The following is a 26,025-nucleotide window of genomic DNA, read 5'->3' as shown; positions in this document are numbered from 1 at the left end:
GAGAGAATTTAACAAAAAGGGTGAAACAGCCTAAGCAAGGGGAATGCATGATGAGACTGCATGCCAGTGTAGCTTAACTGCATACACACACACACACACACACACACACACACACACACACACACACACACACACACACACACACACACACACACACACACACCCTGGGTTGCCAGTTTATTGTAGAACACATGCCCAGAGTATACACCTGTTATTTGAGCAGATGTTATTTGGGTTGTGGATAATACTCAGCAAAGCTGTAATGCTGAATTGGTGCTGATTGTCAGGTACACCAGTGATGCTGAGAGTGTAAACTTACTAGCTGTTTTTAACAGATTTGCTACCATGTTATTCAGTGTTGTGGGTTTAGAGCTCGTGTTTTCCATGTACAGTTTATGTTATCATTCTCTAGTCCATGATAAGTGGATAGCACATAGCAACAAATGGGCTAGACTCAGTAAGTGTATGCCTACAAAGTGCACCTGCATGGAAAGTATACACTGATAAAATGGTCAATAAGTGAAGGCACAAGGTAGGTTTAGTTTCTGGTAAAAATAAATAAATAAAATAAAATAAATAAATAAATAAATAAATAAATAAATAATAATAATAAAGATGCAAAAAGCAATATACAGCTAGAAATGTGAAATGATACACATTATTATTCAGTCATAATACCTCATAATACACAGTACATCGATAACAATAACCCCACATTGCCTTATAAAATGAACACAGGGTGAATACATAGGGCCATATTCAGAGTTAAGCACACATAGTGAGGAGATAATACCGAAATTGTGCACATCAGTATTCAGAGCTCAGACGTGACTACAGCCGTAAGTGTTGTTCAGAGAGAATAATATCAGACCATTGCACACTTTCATTCTCTCCTGATACACTGCTGGACTGTTTCTGTTTTTGTGCCTAAAAGTGATGACATTTAACTCATTTGAGGTAGCATATGACATACACATAAAAATTTCCTGCCAACTTTGACCTGCCTCCCCGGATACATCACTGACTGTGAATGACTAATTCAGGACTATTCACTGCATCTCTGGAACATCTCTGGAACTATATATATATATATATATATATATATATATATATATATATATATATAGATAGATAGATAGATAGATATAGATAGATAGATAGATAGATATCCTGACTCAATAATCATGTTAATTACAACAAAAAAATTTCTTTCACACTATCCATCCATTTTCTGTACTGCTTATCCTACACAGGGTCTCACAGAGCCTATCCCAGGGGACTCGGGGCACAAGGTGGGGGACACCCTGGACAGGGTGCCAATCCATCATAAGGCACAATTGTGCATACTCACACAATTTAAAAATGTCTGTCTATGGACTGGGGGACGTAGCCCCTGAAGCACTGGGAGAGCATATAAACTCCCCACACACACACACACACACACACACACACACACACACACACACACACACACACACACACACACACACACACACACACACACACACACACACACACACACATGGCGAAGGCAGGAATTAAATCCTCAACCCTGTTGGTGCGAGGCACTAAGCCACCATGCCACCCACTTTCACACTGTAGCCTTTTTCATGTTTCCATTTTTTTTTTTTTCAGAAAACAAGCTGGTGCTGATATGTAAAGAAAGGATCACTCCACACGCAGTGTAACCATGACAGCACTGTTACTGCCTCTGCTGACTGTACTGCTAATTAGCTAGCTTATCTCTCTAGAACAAAGATTAGATTGATTGCTCTGGGTGTTCCATGCTGAAATATCTCTTTTTTGTAAATCTCATACTCAGTCACTAACAAGACAAAATTTCTAGTCACTGTCTGTGTTTGGATAAATCGGCACCCCGTAATCGGCTGGCAACTGACACTAATTAATCACTCTGTCACTCTTTTTAAGGACTTATTCAAAAAGACTGCGCTGCTTTCTCCATCTGTTCTTCGCTTCAGAGAGTTAACACAAATCCTGGCTGTGTTAAGAGAATCCCCAGTAGGCCCTCCCACACACAGCTCTGCCAATCAGATGCATTATAGTCTAAAAAAAAAAGGAAAGAAAGAAAGAAGGCAGAAAACATGACAACAACAACAACACCTCCACAGTAGCTATTTATAATCAGTTCCATTGAGAACAATGCATGTGAGTCATTCTTATTCCCATGATTTGGGCCTGAAATGAACTGACTTGGCATGAGAGGAATTTTAAAATGATGCATATAAATGAGGAAAACATAGTGAAAGGTGCAATAAATGATGACTATGAGTTGTGTCATGTTAATGTGTAACAACATGGGGGCCCCTGAATATATATATATGTATTATATATTCATATAATTGAGTCTGAAACCAAGAACATTATTCAATATCATGGACCATATCATAAGTGTAATAGCATCCCAGTAATATTTATGGGTCTGATATATAATTCTGAGTGAATATATTTAGTAAAACTCTACTATACACATGAAATGTTATAAGTGAAGCACAGATATACTGATATACTGTCAATAAAACATTTTATTATTTCGAGCACAACAGATTTATCTTGCCCCATTCATTCAAGCAACATTTCACTGTGTCTCTAATTCCTCTGCTGAAGAGTGATTGGTCTCAGAGCTTTGCACTGGTGAGTCATGTCAATTTCTTCACCCTTTTCTCGTTTCCCCAGAGCTCAGACAGCACAGACTGGGTTTGACCACATATTGTAAACAGATATGCACGTACAAAAAAAGCTTAGAAGTGTAGGAGGAGGTGCTTGCATTGATTAGATCAAAGGTTGCGGAATCTCTGACTGTAAATGTTTTTGGAGGAGTAAATTTAGCAAATACAGAGTTTATTAAACTCTGGATATTTTATCATACATGCAAGTGGTGTCCTGGGGCCAACATAGTTTTTTTTCTGACCCAAAGCAGTTAGCCTACCAATAATTAGGCAAATATGGTTTCTTTATTATCACTTGAATGTGTTTAGCCCTAATTAAAATTTGCATGATCAAAATGGTTTGAAAATGTATGAATAGGTATGAATGGGTGTGTGAATGTGTATGTGATTGTGCCCTGTGATGGATTGCCACCCTGTCCAGAGTGTACCCCGCCTTGTGCCCCATGCTCCCTGTGATAGGCTCCAGGTTCCCTGCGACCCTGTAGGATAAGCGGTATAGAAGATGGATGGATGGATGGATGGATGGATGAATAGTGCCACATACTGTGTAAGCATTTGTAGGGTGTTTCCATGTGTTCAATTATATGAAATATCTACAATATTGTCATAATATTCCTATAATATTGTTGCATTTCAACAGTGGGGCAGTGGTTGCTCTGCAGTCTAGTTTCTGCATTACTGACCTCAAGTTAGTGCAATCAGCAACAAATCTCATATCAAGCGGTGTAAGCCCTACATGGAACATCGGTTTGGACTAGCAACCAACTTCCTGTTTACACTTGTATGTGCATGCCCAGTGTGCATGAATGGCCATGTGACATACGTTATTGGTCGTGTCGTGTGGACGGAGATTGTTTCTGAAACAGTGTGGACAAGGATCGTTTTCATTTTAAAATGAAATGCACTAGTGTAAACAGGGCTTTAACCTTGGCGTCTCTTGTAATGTGCTTTGAAGTGGTAATGTGAGGAAAATAGGAGAAACGTTGACCCGTAATTTTCTGTCCTTAAAAAATATTACATCATTATCGTCATGTAAAGCCTCCAGAAGACATCGCTTCCCTACAGAAAGGCACTGGGCCACAACATACACAGGGTCCTGGGAACATGTTATGTATAAATTGGTCAGAATCCACACCTAGAATTGATGCCAAAAGTTTACAATTAAGTTTAAATTAGCTAACCACATTGCTTATCACTACACAATTCCTGTGAGTGTTATTGCAGATAGGGTATGCTGCAGCCCAATAAAACGCTTCATATTATATTTTTTTATTTATCTTCAGTAACCACTATCCCTATACCAGAATAACTGAGTGTGAGGCAGGAATACACTCTGAATGGGATTACAGAGCATCTCTCTCTCTCTCTCACTCCCACACACACATACACACACACACACACACACACACACACACACACACACACACACACACACACACACACACACACTCATTCACACCTAGGAGCAATTTAGCATTGCCAGTCCTCCTACAGGCATGTTTTTGGGAGGTGGAAGGAAGCCAGAGAATTATGCCAAGGCAATATCTATGGGCTTCCATTTCACCTCTTCAAAATAAAAACTTTTTGAAGCCTTTGAGGATCCCCTCCAGCGAGGTGACCTGGGAATTTTCACTAGTCACCCCATCCTGTTATTTTGGTTATTAAGCTATATGTAACATGCAAGTCAGAACACTGACTATTTACAGCAAGCAGTAGGGAGGAGTTTCGTTGGAGCACTTTTTCTGCAGAGTACAGATATTTGAACTGTATTTGGATTTAAAAGAGATCATTATACTTCGAGACGGATGGGGTGCAAAATAGTCGACACGAGGATTGTGTAATAACTTCTGCTTGATCCATGCCGAGATTCTATCGATGGGGCAGAGTGAGAGACTCGGTCATCACCACAGAATATATCACTAGCTTTCTTCCCACTGCGGAGGATGAACGACTCTGTCGCTCTGTGTGTGTGTGTGTGTGTGTGTGTGTGTGTGTGTGTGTGTGTGTGTGTGAGTCATCGCTAGAGGATTTAACTCCATGACTCCCGTGCGTCAGAATGAAAACACAGTGTAGATCTAACTGTGTTTTCTTCACATACTATAGAATCACATTCAAACACACACACAGCCGTGAAGTTGTTCAAAAATATATGCCATATGCCATGTTTTGTCTAGCATTAGACAATTTCTTATGTCTAAACACTTATGTACACGTGTTGTTCTCTCAGGTTGTATGCATTAGGCGTCACGCGAGAAAAATCACTTGTCTGACTGAAGGAAAGTAATTTTCCCTCCACTGCACTGCACGGTTTCTTCACCTCGAAACAAAAATAGACGACCAGCTTCATGAATAAAGCAAGCGAAATCAGAGAAAAGTATCAAAAGGCTTTAAGTAAGAGCTTTCTCTGGGCTCAATCAGAGAGATGTGGACCGGACCGTGCATTACGTGCATGGCTGTGACGCACACGGTCAGCTGTTGCCTCATATAGCGCGCGAGGGAGCTGTCCCGGTGCTGAAACGGGAGCCTACAGGCGCATGCAAAAGACGAGCACGGGGGAGATGCTATTTTCGCTTCCATCCATTTTCTGAGCTCTTACCTCGCAAAAAAAAGGTAAGGTGTCGTGAATCTGATTTGTGCAAAGAATCAATGCAAGTTGCAATAACAAAGATGGAGAACCTCGTTTTCACCTTAGTGTTTTGATTGTATCAGTGTGGCTCAGCTGGACCTCATCTCATCATTACATTCATTCAACGTATTTAACTTAGTTTCTATTGTATTCAACGACGTGCAGGGGGGGAAAAAAAACAAAAAAAACAATAGCTAGCAGTGAACAAAAATAACAGAAATATCGCTGTAACTGAGTGACGGTAACCACAAGTAAAAGGTTACCTTGACAACGGTGGAGAGGTGGGGGTGTGTGAGTCATCCACCAGGCTACTGTAGCGGTTTAAAAACATGTTATGATGCTACACAGCTCAGTTCTGCTCAGGATTCCTCCGAGTGCCTGATCTTGTGTGTGTGTGGGGGGGATAAATAATTTAGACAGCACTTTAACACACATTTTGAGCCGTGCCGTTAGCAGCCTGAAGTGAGTACTAATTTTTGGTTTAGCGTAAATGATTGCATTCCCGATACCCTGCTGTGGTGTTAACGGGCATATAGTCTGAGTCTGTGCTTTCTCGTTGTTTGTTATTCCCTTGTTTAGGCGGCATGACGCGTTCATTAAGCAAGCTCTCCGCGCTTGTCCTGGTCGCCCTCCTGCACTCCGTGGCTGTTCATGGCGCGTCCGTCACCCGTCACCACCGGCTGCGAGGCGGCAGCGGCAACCCAGACGCATATCTGAGCCCTAACTCTGACATGATCAAAGCCTTGGAGTATATCGAGAGCCTGAAACGGCGCACCGATGACTCCGAAGGTCCAACCGGAGACTACGACGAAGTGGACAAATTCCGGCTCCTGGTGCAGCTCGCTTCACTTCGGGACGAGGACGCGCCACTACGCGAGGACGCGCCACTACGCGAGGACGCCGCCAGCTGGCCTGATAATAAAGCACCGGAATGGGTCCGAGCTCTGCTCAGGGTACTCGAGCAAAGCGCAGACGGCGCACTGACTTCGGGAACCGAGCGCCGCATTCACAAGAGCAGGCGGCCGGCGACTGACGCTCAAAGTCCCGCGACCGAGAACGGCGCCGTGGTGAGGCCTCACAAGAAATATCCACTCATGTTTGAAGACGAGGAAAACGTCCGGGACAGCAAGCGAGCCACGGAGGACCTGGACGAGCAGTACACGCCGCAGAGTCTCGCCAACATGCGCTCCATATTCGAAGAGCTGGGGAAACTGTCTAACTCACAGAACCTGAAGCGAGACGACGCAGAGGAGGAGGAGGAGGATGAAGATGACGAGGACGTGTACAGGCCCAGAAACCTGGCGTATGAAGACGTGGCCGGGGGAGAGGAATGGGTGCCGTTAGAGGAGCAGGTCGAGACCGAGGAGATGGTTAAGGGCAGTCATGAAGAGTTTGACAGGGGATTAGAAGACAGCGATGAGGCGCGTGAAGTGATCGAGAGACGAGCCGCTCCTGCGCTTGAAGCCACCGATAACGCAGATGACGACACAAAACTTGTGGACTACGTCTTACTGAAGGTGCTGGAAATGACCGATCAGGCGCAGAAGCGAGAGTTGACAGACGCGCAGAGCGGAAGGAGAAGACTGCTGAACATGCCCTCTCTCCTCGACCCGCGGGCGATCAAACAATTACTCTCAGCCGTGTCTATGAAGCTCCAAATCCCGCCTGAGGATTTGGTCGGCATGCTGTTTATGGAGGAGACTCGGAAACAGCAGCGTCTACCCGAACCGCAGCTGGCCAGAAAACCCAGCGCGCCTCGCTACCGGAGTCGCGTCATTAAATATTACAACGGACGCCAACCGGAAGTCACAGTAAGCGACATTCCAGCCGACGTCAAGACCGAAGACATCCTAAAGGTCCTGGGTCTGGGAAACCTGGCCAACAAGAACGCCAAATATTTCGTGAAACCGCGACCATATAAGACGCCCGTGTCAAGATATTTCTCGCCAAGCGGAAGACGCGGGAGTTTCTCGGTGTCGGAGCTGAACAGAGCGCCAAGCAAACGGAAAGATGATTACGACGACGCGGTGGATGAAGACGAAGTGGCCACGTTCCTTGCCGCCAAACTTTTAACCGAGTACCCCGATACCAGTTCATCAGACCGCAAACGAGCCGTGGACTCTTCTAACGCACTGTTTCCGTACGAAATGTACGAGGAGGCCATGAAAGATTACTTCGATCAGGTGGACACGGGGAAGGGCGCGCCGGCCAAAAGAGACACGCAGGGGAAGGAGGAAGCGGAAGTGCAGCAAAAAACACCGACCGAGATCGCGATACCGGAGCAGCCTGATCAGCAAATCCCCGAGTCGGTCACTGAAGGAGAGAAAGAGCATCATACTAAACTGGTCGCTGGTATGTAGTGGGTAAGAAAACAAAAACAAAACGGAACAACATTGTCCACATCCCTCTCCTTTACAAATGCCTCTATTTCCTCAAGATTAACCAACGTTAAGTGCTTTAGTATGAAATTCTATATTATGTACATAATATACCGTATACAAACGTGCAAGAGCAAACGACATTTTGTCTGTTTTGGTTTATTAGTGTTTCAAGTGTATTTTTGCAACGTGCGTTAGTATGATGTGCCCTTATATTGAGCACCTCGGAGCTTGGTATGGTCCTATCGTATGAGCTATATCATTATTAGACAAAGGTGGATGTGATCCTCGTTTCTCAGTCATTTTGTACCTGTTCTGAAGTGTGAAATGACTCAAAGATTAATAAAGCATTACTGTATTATTTTTTCCTCTCGCTGTATTGTGTTGACTTATTAACCATGAGCAGTGTGTTCAATACGGGTTAAAACCGTGTCATGAAAGACTGTTTATATCGACATGTTGACATTTAACTTTAAAAGGAATGAAGATACTCAAATAAACCCCCAAAAAATCCAGATGTTATACTATAATGTGACACCAGTGTGCTGTTCCGCACCACACCGCCTGTGAAATCCTGAATGGAGAGCTGCTTTCGTCATTACTGCATGACGTCATTTCAGCACTTGGACAGCTCCGATAGGAACAAGAACAAAAACAAGAATGGACCGGGATATTTATCAAAATACCTTTTAATGTCATTAATAACAGTGTAGATTTGACCATTTTAATCATCATAGCGTAATAGTAAGTAATCATTTCAACACATATAAAATCACTCTTCAAATGTTTTCAAAATTCAAATAACTTCTTTGATAAGACATACACCATACCTCATTAAAAATGTGTAGGAGGCATACAATCACAAAGAAAGGCACTTAACATTAATGTGAGGTTCAATAGAATTATTGCAAATCAACCCATTACTCTGCTTTCGTGTAAAAGAGGACATGTATAGTGAAACATCTTGCCGAGCCGTCAAAGGGAGTCTTATAGCAAACAAAGTGCTGCGAGACTTGTACAGTGTTCTTTACTTAAGTTCTCCCAAGGCTGTATTTTTTTCTGCTTCAAATCAACCTATTCAAGTAACAAAGGAGCCAAACAATGTTAAAAGAAGTGTTATAGTAGTTAAAAAAAAAATACCAGACAAGCACTACACAAACACATAATAATGCACGTAAGGACAACTATTGTTATCCATGTGAAAAAGTTCCATGTGAAATTGCAACTAGAAAACCATTAAAAATGTTTCTACCAGATGTACTGTACTACACTCAGAGATTTCCTTTACATACAGACTTTTAACAGCAACTTCATATCTTCATATCTTCCATTATAAAAGTATAACCAGAAGCCATCGTCTGTTTGAGAGTGTTGTAGTTGGAGACGGGGAAATTTTCTTTTCGGCCTGTTGAGTGCTGCTTCCCTCTGAGAATCTGCTAAAAGGCCGGCTTGCTCATGTACTCTTCCATCGTCTGGAGAGGAGAAACTGCAGTGAATTGTACATTCACAACCTTTCTACAACCTTCCATCTGCATCTGTTCTCTCCATTTCAGGACTCTTCAGTGGGTGTGGACCATTTGTGATAATTGCTCAGAAAGGACTTAGCCAGTATTATTAAATAAATAAGCAGCCTTGCTCGAATGTTCAGTGTATTTATGTTTATAACAAAAACAGAAGTTGTTCTAATTGAGAAATATAATGGCATTTGCAATGCTGCATCAACTAATGTTAATATTAATATTAACGTACTGGTTTGGATAATGCAGGTTAGTGATAAACCTTACAACCCCAGTGAACTTTTTCCAAGGTGTCATGAATCATTTTCAGCATGTCAGGACCTTTACAATTCTATGCAAGATCTGTGCTTGAGTGAACTGCCTCTCTCACCTCTTGCAGCATGTCTGAAGCCTCGATGGATTTAGCTATGGACTGTTTCGATGTTTCCTGTATCTCTCCCCCCATTAGGAACTCGTCCAAGATGAAATATGCCTTCTCAAAGTTAAAGATGATGTCCAGCTCACACACCTGAGAGAACAGGTCAAATAAACTCTTACAATATCAAAATTATATAGTATTATACAAAATTAAGACACTTGTTTTTCCATCACCCTGAGATTTCTTCCTCAGAGAGAGGCATGAGTCTTCGGAACATAATTTATGTTAGGAAGAAAACCTACTATGAATGCATTATACAACTGCACCTTCTACAGTATTTCCTATCTCAGGAATGTTAACTTAGGAGTGCTGCGAAAACTCAGTATCTTTCAGGGTCTATTTCCAGGAGTTTGGATTGGAATAATATTCTGTGAAAGTTTAGATCTGTAGAAGCAGAAATTGAGGTGTACAGTGGAGCTATCCAGGAACACAATGTGTACCTCTGCCTTAAATTCCTCAGGTCTATGTTCACATAAGATCAATAATGTCTTACAGTTGTATGAGGATGTGGTGGGTCACAGTGATATTGTTCACATGCACTTACATTGCCAAAGTACTTATCCAGCAGTTCAACATATCGATGCAACACTTCCAAAGCCAGCAGCTCGTTGTCCTGGTCCTCCAAACCACAGCAGAAATACAGACTGGCATACCTGTGTACACAACAGCAAATCATTTGTTCCTGGTAAAATAGTATTTTGTTTGTATTTAATCATTTAGATGAGGATGGCCAGCTTAATCAGATTACAGTATGAACAAGTAAATTGGGGGAAAACATTCAGCATAGAAAAAAGAAAGAAAGAAAAAAGCACTGCTGTGTACTGGCAGTGTTTACAAGAAATGTGTTCAGATTTATACTCAGATTATTTAAACCCACCGAAAACCAGGAAATCAAATGTTTAGTCAGTAGAAGGTTCTTACTTCAATTGGTGGAAAGCTCTAAGATATGGAAGGATATGGAAACAAAATAAGGAAAGCAAGTAAAAATGTCAAATGTTGCTGGGTAAGCAGTAATAGCGTAAGCTAAAGACTAGTGTCGTGAAACAGAGCGATACTTGTACTTTACAGAAGCGCAGAGCTGCCACGAAGGAAAGCAATCCCCATCAGCTTCTTGTTATAATGAGAAAACATCTTACTATGAGAATTACATCTCCGTATAACTTGAAAACATCTTGGTACAGCATGATGAGAAAAAGACCACATTATTATGAGGAAATGACATGGCTCAGTTGATCGAATTAGTCAAATTTGACTTCATGCTTCATACTTAAACTACGATGAGATTCTACTGACGATTCTGTCTACACTGCAATAGTGACATTAGTATTCATGTCTAATAAGTGTTTATACTGTCAAGGTCTAAATCTGAACCTCGTCACAACCATTCCAATGCCCAGTTTGCACAGTAGAACTGTGCAAATGTCTCTTGACTGTTGATTATGGAGAATTGTAGAACGTCAGCGTTTACGGACACTGCTTTATTCCTAGCTGATCAAACTTATATTACAGCATATTAAATGTCTACAGGTTGGGCATGTTGTTACACAAAACACTGTCAGGCTTTTATTAAAAATGGCCGATTCTCATGGAGTTGAGCTGAGACGCAGGAATTGCCTTCGACGTGTGGCAGCAAGGGCGTGGTCACGTGCTGGCTGTGAATAGGAGAAAGAGTCGCAGAATGCTAACGAATGAATGTTGGGTGATTTATATGCTGCATGTCTGACAGGAAGCTGGTGAATGGCAGACAGAAGATGCTTTTCATCCTGGAGATTCTCGTATGAATAACACGGCAAACGTGAGCAGAATGGGGAAAAAAAGAAAAAAAAAAAAAAAAAAAAAAAAAAAAAAAAAAAAAAAAACCTCAAGCAGCGTCAGCACACAGGTTCAGCAGGACGAGGACCTTTTCTTGTTTTCCCATTATAACAAGACATTTTCCTTCGAATATCAATATACTGCTGAGAATGATTTTTTTCTTTAATGGCAGCTGTGCGCTTCTGTATGTACTTTGTCACTTCTTTCTTTCTACTGGCATAAAGCAAAAGAAACTTGACGAGCCAATTGAGATCCTCGTCAATACAGAAACCAATAATAAGTCAATTATACATTTCTTTATCCTAATTTTTCCAAATTCCATTAGCTACTTCTGCCCTATTGTTTAATCCCATGGTGATGATTGACAGGGGAGAGAGAGGAAGGTAAATCCATCCTCACCAGAGAGCAGGGCTAACTATGCTCACTAAGACTCCCAGTCATAGAGGGCTACAATATCGTCAGGATTCTTGATCATAGGATGAAAGCTTAGACTGTTGTACCAATCGAAAGCTAAATGCGATTTAACCTAGACATACGAGTCACTCAGTCACATCCTGAGAGCTTTCCACTGTGCAAATAAACTACCACCCACACTAACTTCAAATGAATGAATCAGGCCATCTGTCCGGCCAACCATTAAGCAGGATTTCTGGTTTATAGTAGCGTAAGCTGAAGCTCCCCTGCTCTGAGCCGAGGGCAGGTTTTCTGACCGGCCAGGGGAAATGTCTCTGAACAATGTGTCCTCATATACAATGGCTCTAATAGAGACTCTTCCTGGGTCACTTGCGTGTGAGTAAAACCAAAAGGTGTTTTGTAGTGGAGACTAGCTGAATGATGGGAAGCTCTTTGGGATACCCCAGGATTTAAATCTGTGTGTGCAGTTTCACCTACGCTGAAAAATGTGGACACATTTGCTTATAAAAGGGATTTTTCATTTTTGTAAAGTTTTACTATTTTAGAAGATTAAAGAATCATCCAGAGATGACGGGTTCGAATCCTCACAATGCCAAAAAAATCCATGGCCAGGAACCAAGAGAGCAAAAGTGTCCGGATGGCATATTCTCTCTCCCCCCTGTCAATCACAGCAATAGTAGCCAATCAATATCTGAGCTCAGGTATGCAGAAGAGGGTAGAGACACTTGTTTGGCTTCATGTGTCGCAGAGGAAGCATGTGTGCCCTCTTCTAAGTTGTATGGTTGGTGGTGGAAACATGTAATGTCAGAAAAGCAATGTAAATGCAAGCTTTGTTTTTCCCAGTGCAACAGTACCTAATATTGTATGGCTATGATCTCCATAGATATAGGAAACCCAGATGTCACGGTGGACTAAAACTAACATCACATCACTCTCTTGGTCAGGTTGACTTCCTGGGCTGTCTTTCCCTATTGAACTCGATTTACAGAGTTCACCAAGTAACGCTCAGTAAGATTAGTTTTGTGATTGGATTTTTAGTTGCATTTTATTTCTTTAGTACCATTTACTACAAACGATTCTTGGAGCCTGCTAATCTGGTCGTAGCATTGACACGTGAAACTAGTTCGCAAATACTATCTAATTTTCCAACGTCAGTGACAACCACATGATCCGAATTTTTAATACTACAAAGAAGGAGACAATAATTTGAACCATTTTACCTTGTCGGACCTCCGACTAGGAAAAATCACATTAAGTTCAGCAAGTGACGTCAAATCAACATGGCTGCTAACAACATCAGCAGTAAACAAAGTAGTGCTTCTTGACTTTAAAGGAGTTATAGTGTATTCACCAGTATTTGCTTTAGATCAATCAACACAGACATATTTGCTTGTTAAATCTATAACACTGCCATTACAATTCATTGTTTTGTGGAGGAAAATATACATCACTCTAAGAAAAGACGAACATGAAGGCATTCCCACTTTATACCTCAACACACAGAGGCTGAAAATAATGTATTTCCAAGTAACAAGTCGGGCAACAAACGTAGAGAGGAACTTAGAAAACTAAGTAGAAATAATAGAGTCTTCTTCCTACAATTAATACAGCTACCATCATCATTACAGATGACTATTTGAACTGCACATTAATGTTATTTCCATTTTTGAGACACTGACTCAAGACTTCACCACACAAGGAAACATTAAACTGTACAGTACAGGAAAACAAATCCATTAGAATACAAAACCACTCACTGAAATAAGGTCATAGAAACAGTAATAATAAGTTCATCCTGGGACAGCTACACATGAGAGCAGTGATCGTCATAATGCGTGTCTGTGGTGAGGACAATAGGGTAGAGAGCAGCCTGTGTGGGACGTGAAGGGATTATTGTCAGCTCTGAAAAAAAGCAACCACAACAAAAAAGCAAGATTCTTAGTGGTCTGTGTTTTGTTTTTTTCCTAACCATGATGTCAGCCTTTGGCATCAGTGTGAAGTTTCTGAACTGGTTTCATGGAAAACAACAAACTGGATTATTAGTTAACTAGATTATGACTCCACCTATTCAGTGTTTATTGATATTATGTTACCATTTTCATTTTTGAGAAATGCTTGTGTTCAAAGTGGTTTATCATCAGCCATTTGAGCAACATCATGAAGTTAAACACTTCTCTAAAGGGCACAATGGCAGTTGCCATGAACAAACATTAACCAACCCAGCAGTCAAAGCAGAGGTATTATAATACTGCAATAGAGTGTTTCAGTGGTTTGAATGTACGCCATATGGCCAAAAGTTTGAGGACACCCGACCATCACACCCATACGTGGTTCTTTCCCAAACTGTTACACAAATTCACCCTGGCTAATGCTCACTACATAGGGTACACTATATGGCCAAAGGTATGTGGACACCTGGTCTTCACACCCACATATGGGCCTTCACCACTTCACTGTTGCCACAAAGGTGGAAGCACACAATTGTCTAGAATGTCTTTGTATGCTGTAGCATTAAGTTTTCCCTGTAACTGGAACTAAAGAGCTCAAACCTGTTCCAGCATGACAGTGCCTCTGTGTACAAAGCAAACTTCATGAAGATATGGTTCGCTAAAACTGGAGTGGAAGAGCACGAGCAGTGTTTTGCAGAGAGCCCTGACCTCAACTGCACTGAACACCTTTGGAATGAACTGGAATGCCAACTGCACACCAGGCTTCCTCACCAAACATCAGCGCCTGACTTCACTAATGCTCTTGTGGGTGAATGGGTGAAATTCTTCACAGCCACATTACAAAGTCTATTGAAAAACCACCCCAGTAGGCTATTTTAACATCAAGGTAAAATTAAATCTGGAAGGGGACATCCAACAAGCACATATAGTTATGACTGGTCAGGTGTCAACTTATCTGCAACAACTGTGTCATCATATCTTGCAGTGAAGTGTTTTGGATGCCACTTTGAACATTGTTTAGGTACTGAAATATATGACTTACTAAAATCACTGAACAGCTATAACAGTATATTCTGAATTAAGGTAAACAGTAAGCAGCTAAGAACATTTTTTATTATATATATCAATTTTATATATATATATATATATATATATATATATATATATATATATATATATATATATATATATATATATATATATATATATAAAAACACACACACACACACACACACACGCACACACACACACATAGTGGACATAATATATCTACACAGCACTGTTAAAATAAAATTGCAGGTTTTTATGATGTAAAAAATTAAACCCAGATAAATCATGTCAGTTCTTTTACCACCTTTAATGCAATATAATAACCAGCAAATTCAAATAAAAAAAAAGAAAACCCAAATGTTTCAGAAAAAAAAAAGAAAAGAAAAAAGAAAACAATAACCTGGTTGCACAATTGTGCACCTATGCTCTATCAAATTATGAGGGGATCTGCTTTGCACATCCCTCTTCAAGTCCTTTCATAAGACAGGATTTTCAAAAGGATTTAGATCTGGGCTCTTGGGACAATCCAAGACATTTATCATCTTATTCTGAAGCCATTCTTTTTTTTTTTTTTTGGATTTGTGCTTTGGATCATTATCATGCTGGGAAGGTGAAATTTTTCTGAATTTTTAGCTGTTTTTCACAGGTTTTGTGCCAAAATAATGTGCTTTGGATCAAGGTCTTGCTGCAGTCTTACAGAATGAAGGCCAGACATTCTCCTTTAGGATTTTCAGGTAGAGAGCAGAATTCATGTTTCACTCAATTATTGCAAGTTGCCCAGACCCTGAGGCAGCAAAGCATCCCCACACCATCACACTTCCACCACCATGCTTCACTGTAGTTATGATTTTCTTTTTGTGGGATTCAGTGTTTGGTTTACGCTAGATGTAACAGGACACCTGTCTTCCAAACAGTTCCACTTTCAACTGATCAGTCCACATAACATTCTCCCAAAAGGTTTGAGGATCATCAAGGTGTGTTTTGGCAAAATTCAGAAGAGGCTTAAAGTTCTTCTGCCTCAGCAGTGGTTTTCACCTCGCCACTCTTCCATGGATACCATTTTTGCCCAGTGTCTTTCTGATAGTGGCGTCATGAACAGTGACCTTTATTGATGCAAGAAAGGCCTTTGATGTTGTCCTTGGCTCTTTTGTTACTTCCTGGATGATTAGTTGCTGTGCTCTTGGAGGAATTTTGGAAGATCGGTCACTTCTGGGAAGGTTCATTACTGTGCAGAGTTTTTCCATTTGGAGATAATGGCTCTCACTGTGGTTCTCTGGAGTTCCAGAGCCTTTGAAATAGTTTTGTAACCCTTCCCAGACTGATATATTTCAATCACCTTCTTCCTCATCATTTCTGGAATTTCTTTCAATTTTGGCATAGCATGTTACTGGATGAAACCTTTTAACCAACTTCATGCTGTTTAAAAAGTTCTATTTAAGTATTGATTTGATTTGATTGAACAGGGTTTGTAGTAATCAGGCCTTGTCGCGTCTAGTCCAGCTGAACCCCATTATCAATGCAGTTTCATAGAGTTGTGGATTTAGTAACTATGGGGGCAAACACATTTTCACACAGGCCCAGTTGTTATAATAAATAACATTATCGTTTAAAAACTGTATTGTGTGTTTACTCAGGGTGCCTTTGTTTTATCTTAGACTGTTTTAATTTCTGAAACAATTTAGCATGAGATGTACACAAAAAAGAAGCAATCAGCATGGGGCAAATACTTTTTCACAGCACTTAACATCTAATGTTTAGGAAATTCTTTTGTACCCCTCACCTGATCGATCCTTTTCAACAATGAGATCCCTTACCTGCTTTGTTAGCTGTTTGTGGACCATGGCTTCAGTAGACAGATAAAACCAAGATGATGTAAAGAAAATCCTACAGAAACAGCTCGTCTTTATTTGAGGTTAATCAGAATCACTTCATCGATGACAGGTGTATGATAATTACTTTTGAATATGAGTATGAATGTGATTAGTTAATTGTGATAAAAGGGTGTGCACACTCATGCAGACAGCTTACTGGATGCCTTTTTGTTTTTCAATTGAACTGTGTTGGTTGCAAATCACATTAAAGGTGGAAAAAGTTCTGACATGATTTATCTTGGGTTCATCACAAATGCCTGTAATTTTAACACGGTGTGTAGACATTAAATACCCATTGTATTCATAGTAGTTAGCTAATTTAGAGGAGGAAGAGCTGCATAGTTGTGGTATGCAGCAGTATCAGGTCCCACACACTGCTGGTTTTTCTGACATATTTGACCTGTCCATTCAAATCGAGAGGGACTAGCCCCATGTTTAAAGCATTTATTAGCAGTGGTTTTTGAGTAGTCAGGTTCTTTTAAATGCTGGCTACAGGTGAACATGCTGCCTCTTAAAATGCCCTCCCTCATCCCAACGAATAGCACAAAGCCATTTCTTTCTCACAGTCACAATGATGGGAAATTCATGTAGATGCAGCCATTGTTCACCATCTCACCAGAAGTTCTGAAACACTACTATATATGCTGTCGCATTCATAAGCACGGAAATATGAGAAAGGTCCATTCTTTGATCAATTGAGAGACCTTTTGAAAACAAAGCCAGTACAGGAATCAAAGGAGCCTGCTGGATCCTCCTCACCTCTTGTAGACAATCTTGAGATCTCTCCAGTGCAGGAAGTTACACGTGCGTGGTTTTCGAGCCAGCACCATGGTGGTCATGTCCCGTATGATCTTTTTCTTCTCTCGCTCAGCCAGTGGCAGGAACCACTTCTGCAGCCGTAGCTTCCCTTGGCGACTGAAGAGCAGCAGAAAACGCATCTACAGAACAAGGCGAAATATATTGACAAATAAATAAAGCTTGAAAACAAAAAGGTATTAGTGAAAATTAAGCGATTAGAATAAGAACAGTGAGGACCATGTTTTAGCTCCACGGTAGGTTTAAAATTAAATGGCTTCCCCTGGCACCTAAAGGTCAGTGGAAGATGCATCCACACATCACCACTCAGAACAAAAAAGCAAAACAAAAAAAATACAATAAATTAATATGCATAATGATGTATATAATTGTAATTTATTTTTATATATATATATATATATATATATATATATATATATATTTGTTTATTAAGAACTGTCTAAACAACGTAAGTAAATTCATAAGTAAATTCATCTTATAATCATTTGGTGATCCCAAAATAAAGGACTGCAGCCTTGTTTTATTCAGCCTACACAAAACTACAAAAACAATACTGTACCAGCCTGTAGTGCACACTGCTCAACATTTACAAACTACTGACTCCAAATCCTGAAACGTATCCCCCAGTTTAGAGAACCACAAGCATGTTAAAACAAGGAAAGTTGATGGAGCGTGATGGGAGATGGGAGACTAACTTCAGACATGCATGTTCTTAACAAAGATAATCCTAGGAGAGCTTTTCTTAACTCCCTTTCTCAAAATGTTATATACAGTATGTTATAAAAATATGTTTTTTAAAAATCAGTAATCCGTATAATAAATGTTGTGGCCAGTGCTGGCTGACACGATGATGTAATATTGATATCCCAATAAAATAAAATATGCTTTTTTTAAAAATTAAATTTAATTGCAAACTGGTCTGAAGCAGCTGATTTAATGTCAACCCATCGCAGGGCACAATTGCACAAACGCTCACACACCATGGACAACTTGGAGATACCAATCAGCCTGCAACGCATGTCTTTGGACTGGGGGAGGAACCAGAATACCCGGAGGAAACCCCCGACGCTCGGGGAGAATATGCAGGCGCTACGCACACAGTGGAGGCAGGAATCAAACCCCCAACCCCGGAGGTGGGAGGCAGGCGTGATGACCACTAAGCCACCGTGCCCCACCTCAAAGAAATTGAATCAGAAACAATTTGCAAGTAGTATTAAAAAGATGGTTATTCAGCTGGATGTTGCTAAATTGCCCTCACGTGTCATTGTGTCTTATATTGTTTGAATGGAACAGAAATTTTTTTTTTGGTGTTATTGTGTATTTATCCTCTGTAGGGTGGTGCTGTGCATGGACATACATAATCAAATCAAATCAATAAATTCATTTATTCAGGAACAAGATATAAGAAGCATTTATTTGATTTATTAAAGTCAAGTGTAAGCCACCATCACCATCTGGCGAGTTGTGGGTAATGCAGGATTTTGGCCTGTAAACACAGACATGGAGGTGCGGGGAAACATCTGCTACACTGAAAAACAAAGCCTTGAGTAAGCACTGCTATAGAGGATGCAAAACAGCCCTGCATTTACTTCTTACTTTATAAAAAATCATAAAGTTTCACATCCTTATTCAGAAAAACTTTATAGTATAATCACATCCAAACACTTACACACTTTACAGGATATCTGTTCAACATACACTCACCGTCCACTTTATTAGGAACACCTGTACTACTGCACATTCATGCAGTTATCGTATCAGCCAATCTTGTGGCAGCAGCAGCAATGCATATAATCATGCAGATACAGATCAAGAGCTCCAGTTATTGTTGACAGGAAACATCACGGATGGCTGACAACAGCCTTGTGCTTCACTCCTCTCAAGTGCGGAACCTAGGTGTCATCTTTGATGCTCAGTTGACATTTGATGCACACATTAAAAATATTTCTAATACAGCCTTTTACTACCTTAGAACTGTTGCCCGACTCAGGACCTTGCTCTCCCTGGCTGGTGCAGAAAGACTTATCCATGCCTTTATTACCTCTAAGCTGGATTACTGAAATGCCCTCTTATCTGGCCTACCAGCAAAAACCATAAATAGGCTTCAGTATATTCAGAACTCTGCTGCTCATGTTCTTACACATACCGCACCACATCTACACATCTCCCCATGCGCTCGCAGTTGCACTGGCTTCCCATCCATGCTCGCATTGGTTTTAAAACTCTCATTTAAACATATAAAGCAGTTCATGGTATTGCACCAGAGTATCTTTGCAGTCTTGTTACGCCCTACTCCATCCCATTCTCTTCATTCTGACAATTCATTTGCACTTCAACAGCTGTCCTGCAAACTTAAATCTATGGGGGAAAGAGCTTTCTCTTTCAGAAGCCCTAAGCTATGGAATGCTCTTCCTTTTACTATTAGAAACACCCCAACCTTGGATTGCTTTAAGTTACTTAAATCACCTATTATGGTTCTGAAATGTGCCTAATTTTGTTTTAAAGGTCTCATACAATAGATTGACATGCATCCAAGATCAAAAAAACACTTTAATGCGCTCATAGTTTAAACTGCAGTGGGGCTTTTTGTTACAAACCTATGTAGGTTAGTACAGGAAGTAAGTCTGGAATCACTAACGACTCGTTTCAACTGTTCAGAATCGCTTCCTTCTTTTGGTAGCCAATAACTCCGTTTGTCGTCCACTTTGATTTTTTTAAACTTTGCAGACTTTTTACGTTCAAAACAGCTACATAACACACTACATGAAAGGTAATATTTGAAAAACCATAATAAGTGCACTATAAGACTCATTTAAGGTAGTCTTGTAATATTTATTAATATTAGTTTTATGTGGTTGCTGAGTGTAAGAAAAGCACATCATAAATAAAAGGTATTATTAATTATTATTATTATTATTATTATTATTATTATTATTATTATCAGAATGAAGAAAACATGTGATCTCTGTGACTCTAATTGTTGGTACCAGAAGGGCCGGTTTGAATATTTCATAAACTGCTGATCTTCTGGGATTTTCACACACAGCGGTCTCTAAAGTTTACACAGAATGGTGTGATAAACAAAAAACATTGAGTGAGCTACAGTTCAGTGGGTGGAAACGCCTTGTTGATAAGAGAGGTCAGAGGCAAATGGCCACCACGGTTGTAAAGTATGCTTATTTGAGTTACTATAGACTTCCTGTCAGTTCAGCCAGTCTCCTCATTCTCCTCTGATCTCTCTCACCAACAAGGCCTGCAGACGCTCTACACACAGGACGGTTCTTTTTTTTCTGTCTGTACAGAGTTTAACATGTCCTCCCCATGTCCGTGTGGATTTCAATAGACATGTCAGTAGGTCAACTGGCTGTACTAGAGTGTGCATGGTGCCCTGCAATGGACAGACATCCAATCCAGGGTGTATTCCTGCCTCAAGCCCAGTGTTCATGGGATAGGCTCTGGATTTACCATGACCCTGAGCAGAATAAGGCGTGTACTGAAGATGAATGAATAAATTAATGAATATACTGATTTCCTGTCAGTAGAAAAAACACTGAAGACTGTATTTGTGAAGAACATACTTTTAATGCAGTTACCAAACTATCTAAAAGCCCACCATACACTGCACCTACAACATTGTAGAATAGGGCCAGAGGTGAATGATTTATTACTATATTAGATAGAAAACTAATCTTTGAGGGGGGGGGGGGGGGGGGGGGGACCTTCCATGGCTATTCATTGCCTAACGTGTGTTAAGTAAACAGACTGTAAAAATGCCACAAATAGAATAACACTCAACTCCAAAATTTTATGAAAGGTGCCCAAAAAAAAAACCTCCATTCCATTAAACTGATTCCTGATACAGCACTGGTGCTGTTTAACAGTATGCAAATCAATAAAAATACCCGAGCTCAAACGTTTGCAAACCGGACGGAGAAGATGACACACACCCAGTCAGAGGACTAAGGAGGAAGTAGGAAAGTAATGAATGGGTTCATACAGCATGTAGAGACATGGATACACACAAACACTGCTGTCTCACTCAAAAGAAAAAAGAAAAAGGGAGATGGGACGTCACAGCCATAATCAGACATGGATATATTCTGAAACACTGGAAGTTTGGTGTATCGTTCCTTCTCGTAACAACAAAGGGCATGGAATACAAAAAGCATAGACAAATTGCGCCATGGCCCACATGTGAATGCTTTGAATGGGTGTGTTTGTGTTGTCTGTAAACAAAATAACTTCAAAAATTTGGTTCATGGCAGAGAAGAAAACACAAACAAGCAAAAGCTTGAAAGATGTACATATACCAAGTGTACTTAATGGTCATATAAGACTATGTAGATCAGACAGATAAGTACTGCTTTATAAATTCCTCTGTGTGACCTTAAGGATGTGTTTCACTCTCAGCCTCATCCTGGAGGTAGGGTTAGGACCTGAATTTCCTCCACTGTTATGTCCTCAGTTCATTTTCCCTCTATTGTTCTCTCTCCCTTAACACACACACAGCTGGCTGCTGTTTCAGGAACACTGCTTACAAGTGCAGTGTGCCCACATGCCCGTACAGTGCTGTTCGCTCCTCTTTTGCTTATAATAAACACACACAAATATCTGCATCTTCACTTAATTTGCAAACGTAATGAGTATAGGATTACCGAAGAAGACATTTATTTATGCCAAACATTAACTTTGTTTGAGAAGTGACAAAGTTCTTTGACAAGTGGAAGCCAGGCCTAAGTGACGACTGCTGGATCAAAAGCCTGTTTAGTTATCTGATACGTCTTTTAAGATGATTATTTGTCACGTTGTACAGACTGCGCGATAACATGTTCTCCATGTCAGATTACACGATGAAGATCCAGAAACGAAAAAAAAAACAAAACACATACACGCACAAAAAAAACCTACATTCTACTAGGTTATGATCTGGACTTCTGCAGAAAATCGAGTTGCGTAAATTGAAACATCAAAGTGAGTTTGAGGTAACAGGGCTATTTCTTTCTGTTCGTTAGAATGCTTAGTCTGTTTTGCCAACACAACTACCGTATTTGTAACTCGCATCTAATCACATTGGTGTCTTTTTGAGAAGCGCTCAGCGCCATCTTTGGTCACGATGGGAGTGAATCAGAATCCATTCTCAACTCACTCGACTCATTCGCTAAATCAGGCCACATCATACGGTGTGAAGCTTACTTAAGACTTCAGGAAGGTTTGATCACACTATATAGGATGTAACAGCAGTGTACTTCAGTATCCTAAAGACAGCGGATGAAGTAAAAATTACATGTAGTAGGCAAAGTGTTTCGATAAACAGGACGGTTCACCTCCTACTGCTCATCACTGTATGATGAGGCATGTTAAACCTAGATTTTAAGAATAAATCATGTTTGATTAACAGTTAATAGTAATAATAATAATAATAATAATAATATTCAACATACATCGTAACCTATATTTACCGTTTATAATATCCAGAAGTGACCAATTGGTCTTGACAGTGAAATGAAGTCCTGAAATCAAATGATGCACTATGTAGTCAAAAGTGTGTGGACACCTGACCATCTAAGATACTGTATATGTAAGCCTTCTAATCACTGTAGCTACAAAACTAGAAGCACACAGTTGTCTAGAATGGCTTTGGGTGCTCTAGCACTAAGATTTCCATTCACTGGAACTAAGGAGCCCAAACCTGTTCCAGCATGACAATGGCTTCATGAAGACGTGGGGTGCATTCAAAAATCACGTACTGTGACTGTACCTTCTGCTCAGCGGTTGATACAGTACGCACCGAGTGTGTAGCATGGACACAGTCCATTACATCAGCCATGTTGGCACCGTCTCTCAACCTACAACTTAAAAAGAGCCAATATGCCGCCTTCCGGACAGCTCTTCCACGCCAATCCCATTGCCTTATGGAATAGCGCTCTGTGTGTGTGTTGGTTCCATACTGCAGTAAGTCATCTTTGTTCTCCTCGCCTACTGCTTGATGAATGCTGAGAACTCGGACATACTGCCCCTTTTGCGTACTGCTTTTTGCCGACAGTATAACATTGTAGTATGGATATTCGGATGGTCTGCCAAAGTTAGTGTGGAAGACCTCTAGAGTCCTGACCTCAACACCATTGAGATGAACTGATGCTCTCCTCACAAATGCTCCTGGAGCTGAATGAACACAAATCCCCACAGTTACGCTCCAAAATCTAGTGGAAAGCCTTCCCAGAAGACTGGACACTACGTCTGGACTGAAGTGTCCACAAACTTTTGACCATATACAGTGTGCTTCTTTCCAACCACACAAACCTTTAAAATGTTGTAGGATAAAAGAACACAGAACCATAAAACAGGTAAAGTGTTTGAAACGAACAAACTCACAGAAAATATGCTGTAGATAAATTTAACAGCGACCTGTTGCGTAAGTAATGGCACCCTGTTTCTGGGGCTGGGAAACTGCTAACTTCACGGAAGCGTTAATAATAACTAGTAGCCGGTAATGACAAAAGGTCAGCCAATTAAAACAAACTCCGAATTGTTACTTAACGCTTATTTAACCTGCCTCCATATTAAATGACTTATTTCCGAAATAAAACAATAAATAAATAAATAAAATCTGCGTGTAAATAAGGACGGAAGTTGAACGTAAACAGCTACCAGGTAGGAACAGGTGCAGGCTAGCGAGCTGTCTTCTGAAAAACTCCCACTGAAACACTACAAACAAAAAAATAAAAACCTTGCGTTTTAAAGGTGGAGAAATACACATCTCGGTCACTTACCATTTTTGAAAAACAAAGAGAAGTTGTGCGGTTTAATTAAAGTTAAAGTTTAATTTCTCGGCTCTCCAGGCGGCTCAGCCGGACACATCGCTGTCTCTCCCAGAATGCTTCAAACTGAAAGTGCGGAACTCCTCCTCTGCGCGAGAGACCCGAGTGTTATCCGAACAACACCTACCGGACACTTCAGTGCGCTATATAGGGCGTCTAAACCCAGTACTTCACGGCCTATGTAGTGCGCGTATGTAGATTAGAGGAAGGTATTTGAGCACGGCGACTTTTCTCTACTGCGTCAGCGAATCCGCGTTGCTATTGTACACCTGTTCCAGGGTGTGGAGGACGGCAGGGCTTCAGGTGGAAACAAATGAACCAAGCCTTTCTTCTGACTCAGTACTGAATACAACAGAGTAGTAGAGTACACTGTACGGACTCAGTACTGAATACAACAGAGTAGTAGAGTAGACTGTACCGATTCAGTACTGAATACAGCAGAGTAGTAGAGTAGACTGTACCGACTCAGTACTGAATACAACACAGTAGTAGAGTACAGCCTTCTTTGCTCACATTTACCAAGCGTGCCAATATTAGTTCCCTCCACTAATATTGGCACCCTTGGTAAATGTGAGCAAAAAAGGCTGTGAAAAATTGTCTTTATTGTTTAACCTTTTGGTCTTTTGTTAAAAAAAAAAATCACAAAAATACTCTGCGGTCATGGATATCAAACTATTGCAAACACAACACAGGTTTATTAAAAAAAAAAAAAATGATTAAAATATGTGTGCAACACTTATTTGCACCCTTTTAGCCAATACTTTGTGCTACCGAGATAACAGCTCTGAGTCTTCTCCTATAATGTCTGATGAGGTTGGAGAAAACATGGCAAGGGATCTGAGACCATTCCTCCATACAGAATCTCTACAGATCCTTCACATTGGTGGACTCTCCACTTCAGTTCACCACACAGGTTTTCTATGGGTTTCAAGTCAGGACCTTGATTTTGTGGTCAGTAAACCATTTTAGTGTTGATTTTGATGTATGTTTTGGATCATTGTCCTACTGGAAGATCCAACCATGGCCCATTTTAAGCTTTCTGGCAGAGACAGTCAGGTTTTCATTTAATATCTGTTGATATTTGATAGAGACCATGATGCCATGTATTCTAACAAAATGTCCAGGTCCTCTGGCAGAAAAATAGCCCCAAAACATTAAAGAGTCTTTAATGAACTTTTCCATATGGTTACCTCTCTGTGTGCACCAAAACCACCTCTGGTGTTTATTACCAAAAAGCTCTATTTTGGTTTCATCTGACCATAGAACCCGATCCCGTTTGAAGTTCCAGTAGTGTCTGATAAACTGAAGACGCTTGAGTTTGTTTTTGTAGAGGTTTTTTTCTTGAAACCCTTCCAAACAACTTGGGGTGATGTAGGTGACTTCGGATTGTAGTTTTGGAGACTTTCTGACCCCAAGATGTATCTAACTTCTGCAGTTCTCCAGCTGTGATCCTTGGAGATTTTTTGGCCACTCAAACAATCCTCTTCACAGTGTATTGAGACAATATAGACACGCGTCCAATTCCATGTTGATTCATAACATTTCCTGTTGACTGGAACTTCTTAATTATTGCCTGATGGTGGAAATGGGCATTTTCAATGCATTTGCTATTTTTTTTTATAGCCACTTCCCACTATGTGAAGCTCAACAACCTTTTGCCGCACATCAT

At 40.5% G+C, this 26,025-nt stretch overlaps 2 protein-coding genes across 3 annotated transcripts; one reads left to right on the top strand and one right to left on the bottom strand.

Annotated features, from left to right (window-relative positions):
- The first annotated feature begins 5,170 nt into the window (after positions 1 to 5,170).
- scg2b (secretogranin II b) lies at positions 5,171 to 8,059 on the top strand. 2 transcript variants are annotated; one of them, XM_017495046.3, is made up of 2 exons: positions 5,171 to 5,297; positions 5,893 to 8,059. In XM_017495046.3, exon 2 carries the CDS (start codon positions 5,898 to 5,900, stop codon positions 7,671 to 7,673), a length of 1,776 nt encoding a protein of 591 aa, XP_017350535.1. In that variant the 5' UTR covers positions 5,171 to 5,297; positions 5,893 to 5,897; the 3' UTR covers positions 7,674 to 8,059. The 2 variants fall into 2 exon arrangements, with proteins under 2 accessions (XP_017350535.1, XP_017350536.1); XM_017495047.3 differs by lacking the exon at positions 5,171 to 5,297 and adding an exon at positions 5,676 to 5,775.
- A 303-nt stretch (positions 8,060 to 8,362) lies between these two features.
- On the bottom strand, positions 8,363 to 24,586 carry ap1s3b (adaptor related protein complex 1 subunit sigma 3b). The gene is made up of 5 exons (XM_017496400.1): positions 24,309 to 24,586; positions 17,482 to 17,660; positions 10,171 to 10,279; positions 9,579 to 9,716; positions 8,363 to 9,163 (listed from the first exon to the last, which is right to left on the bottom strand). The coding sequence occupies exons 1-5, from the start codon at positions 24,309 to 24,311 to the stop codon at positions 9,128 to 9,130; spliced, it is 465 nt and encodes a 154-aa protein (XP_017351889.1). The 5' UTR covers positions 24,312 to 24,586; the 3' UTR covers positions 8,363 to 9,127.
- Positions 24,587 to 26,025: the final 1,439 nt, after the last annotated feature.

Source organism: Ictalurus punctatus, chromosome 20 (genome assembly GCF_001660625.3).
Source record: "Ictalurus punctatus breed USDA103 chromosome 20, Coco_2.0, whole genome shotgun sequence".
Lineage (NCBI taxonomy): Eukaryota > Metazoa > Chordata > Actinopteri > Siluriformes > Ictaluridae > Ictalurus > Ictalurus punctatus.
The sequence above is the reverse complement of the archived record's forward strand: the minus strand, read 5'-3'. Positions and strand labels throughout refer to the sequence as shown.

What these genes read in the sequence shown, in the direction of transcription:
- ap1s3b (XM_017496400.1), bottom strand. An exon ending in CTCAAGATTGTCTACAAGAG is followed by an intron (nt 10,280 to 17,481) that starts GTGAGGAGGATC and finishes TTGTGTACACAG; the next exon opens with GTATGCCAGTCTGTATTTCT. An exon ending in TGGATAAGTACTTTGGCAAT is followed by an intron (nt 9,717 to 10,170) that starts GTAAGTGCATGT and finishes CTGTTCTCTCAG; the next exon opens with GTGTGTGAGCTGGACATCAT.
- scg2b (XM_017495046.3), top strand. Translation starts at nt 5,898, where the DNA reads ATGACGCGTTCATTAAGCAAGCTCTCCGCGCTTGTCCTGGTCGCCCTC.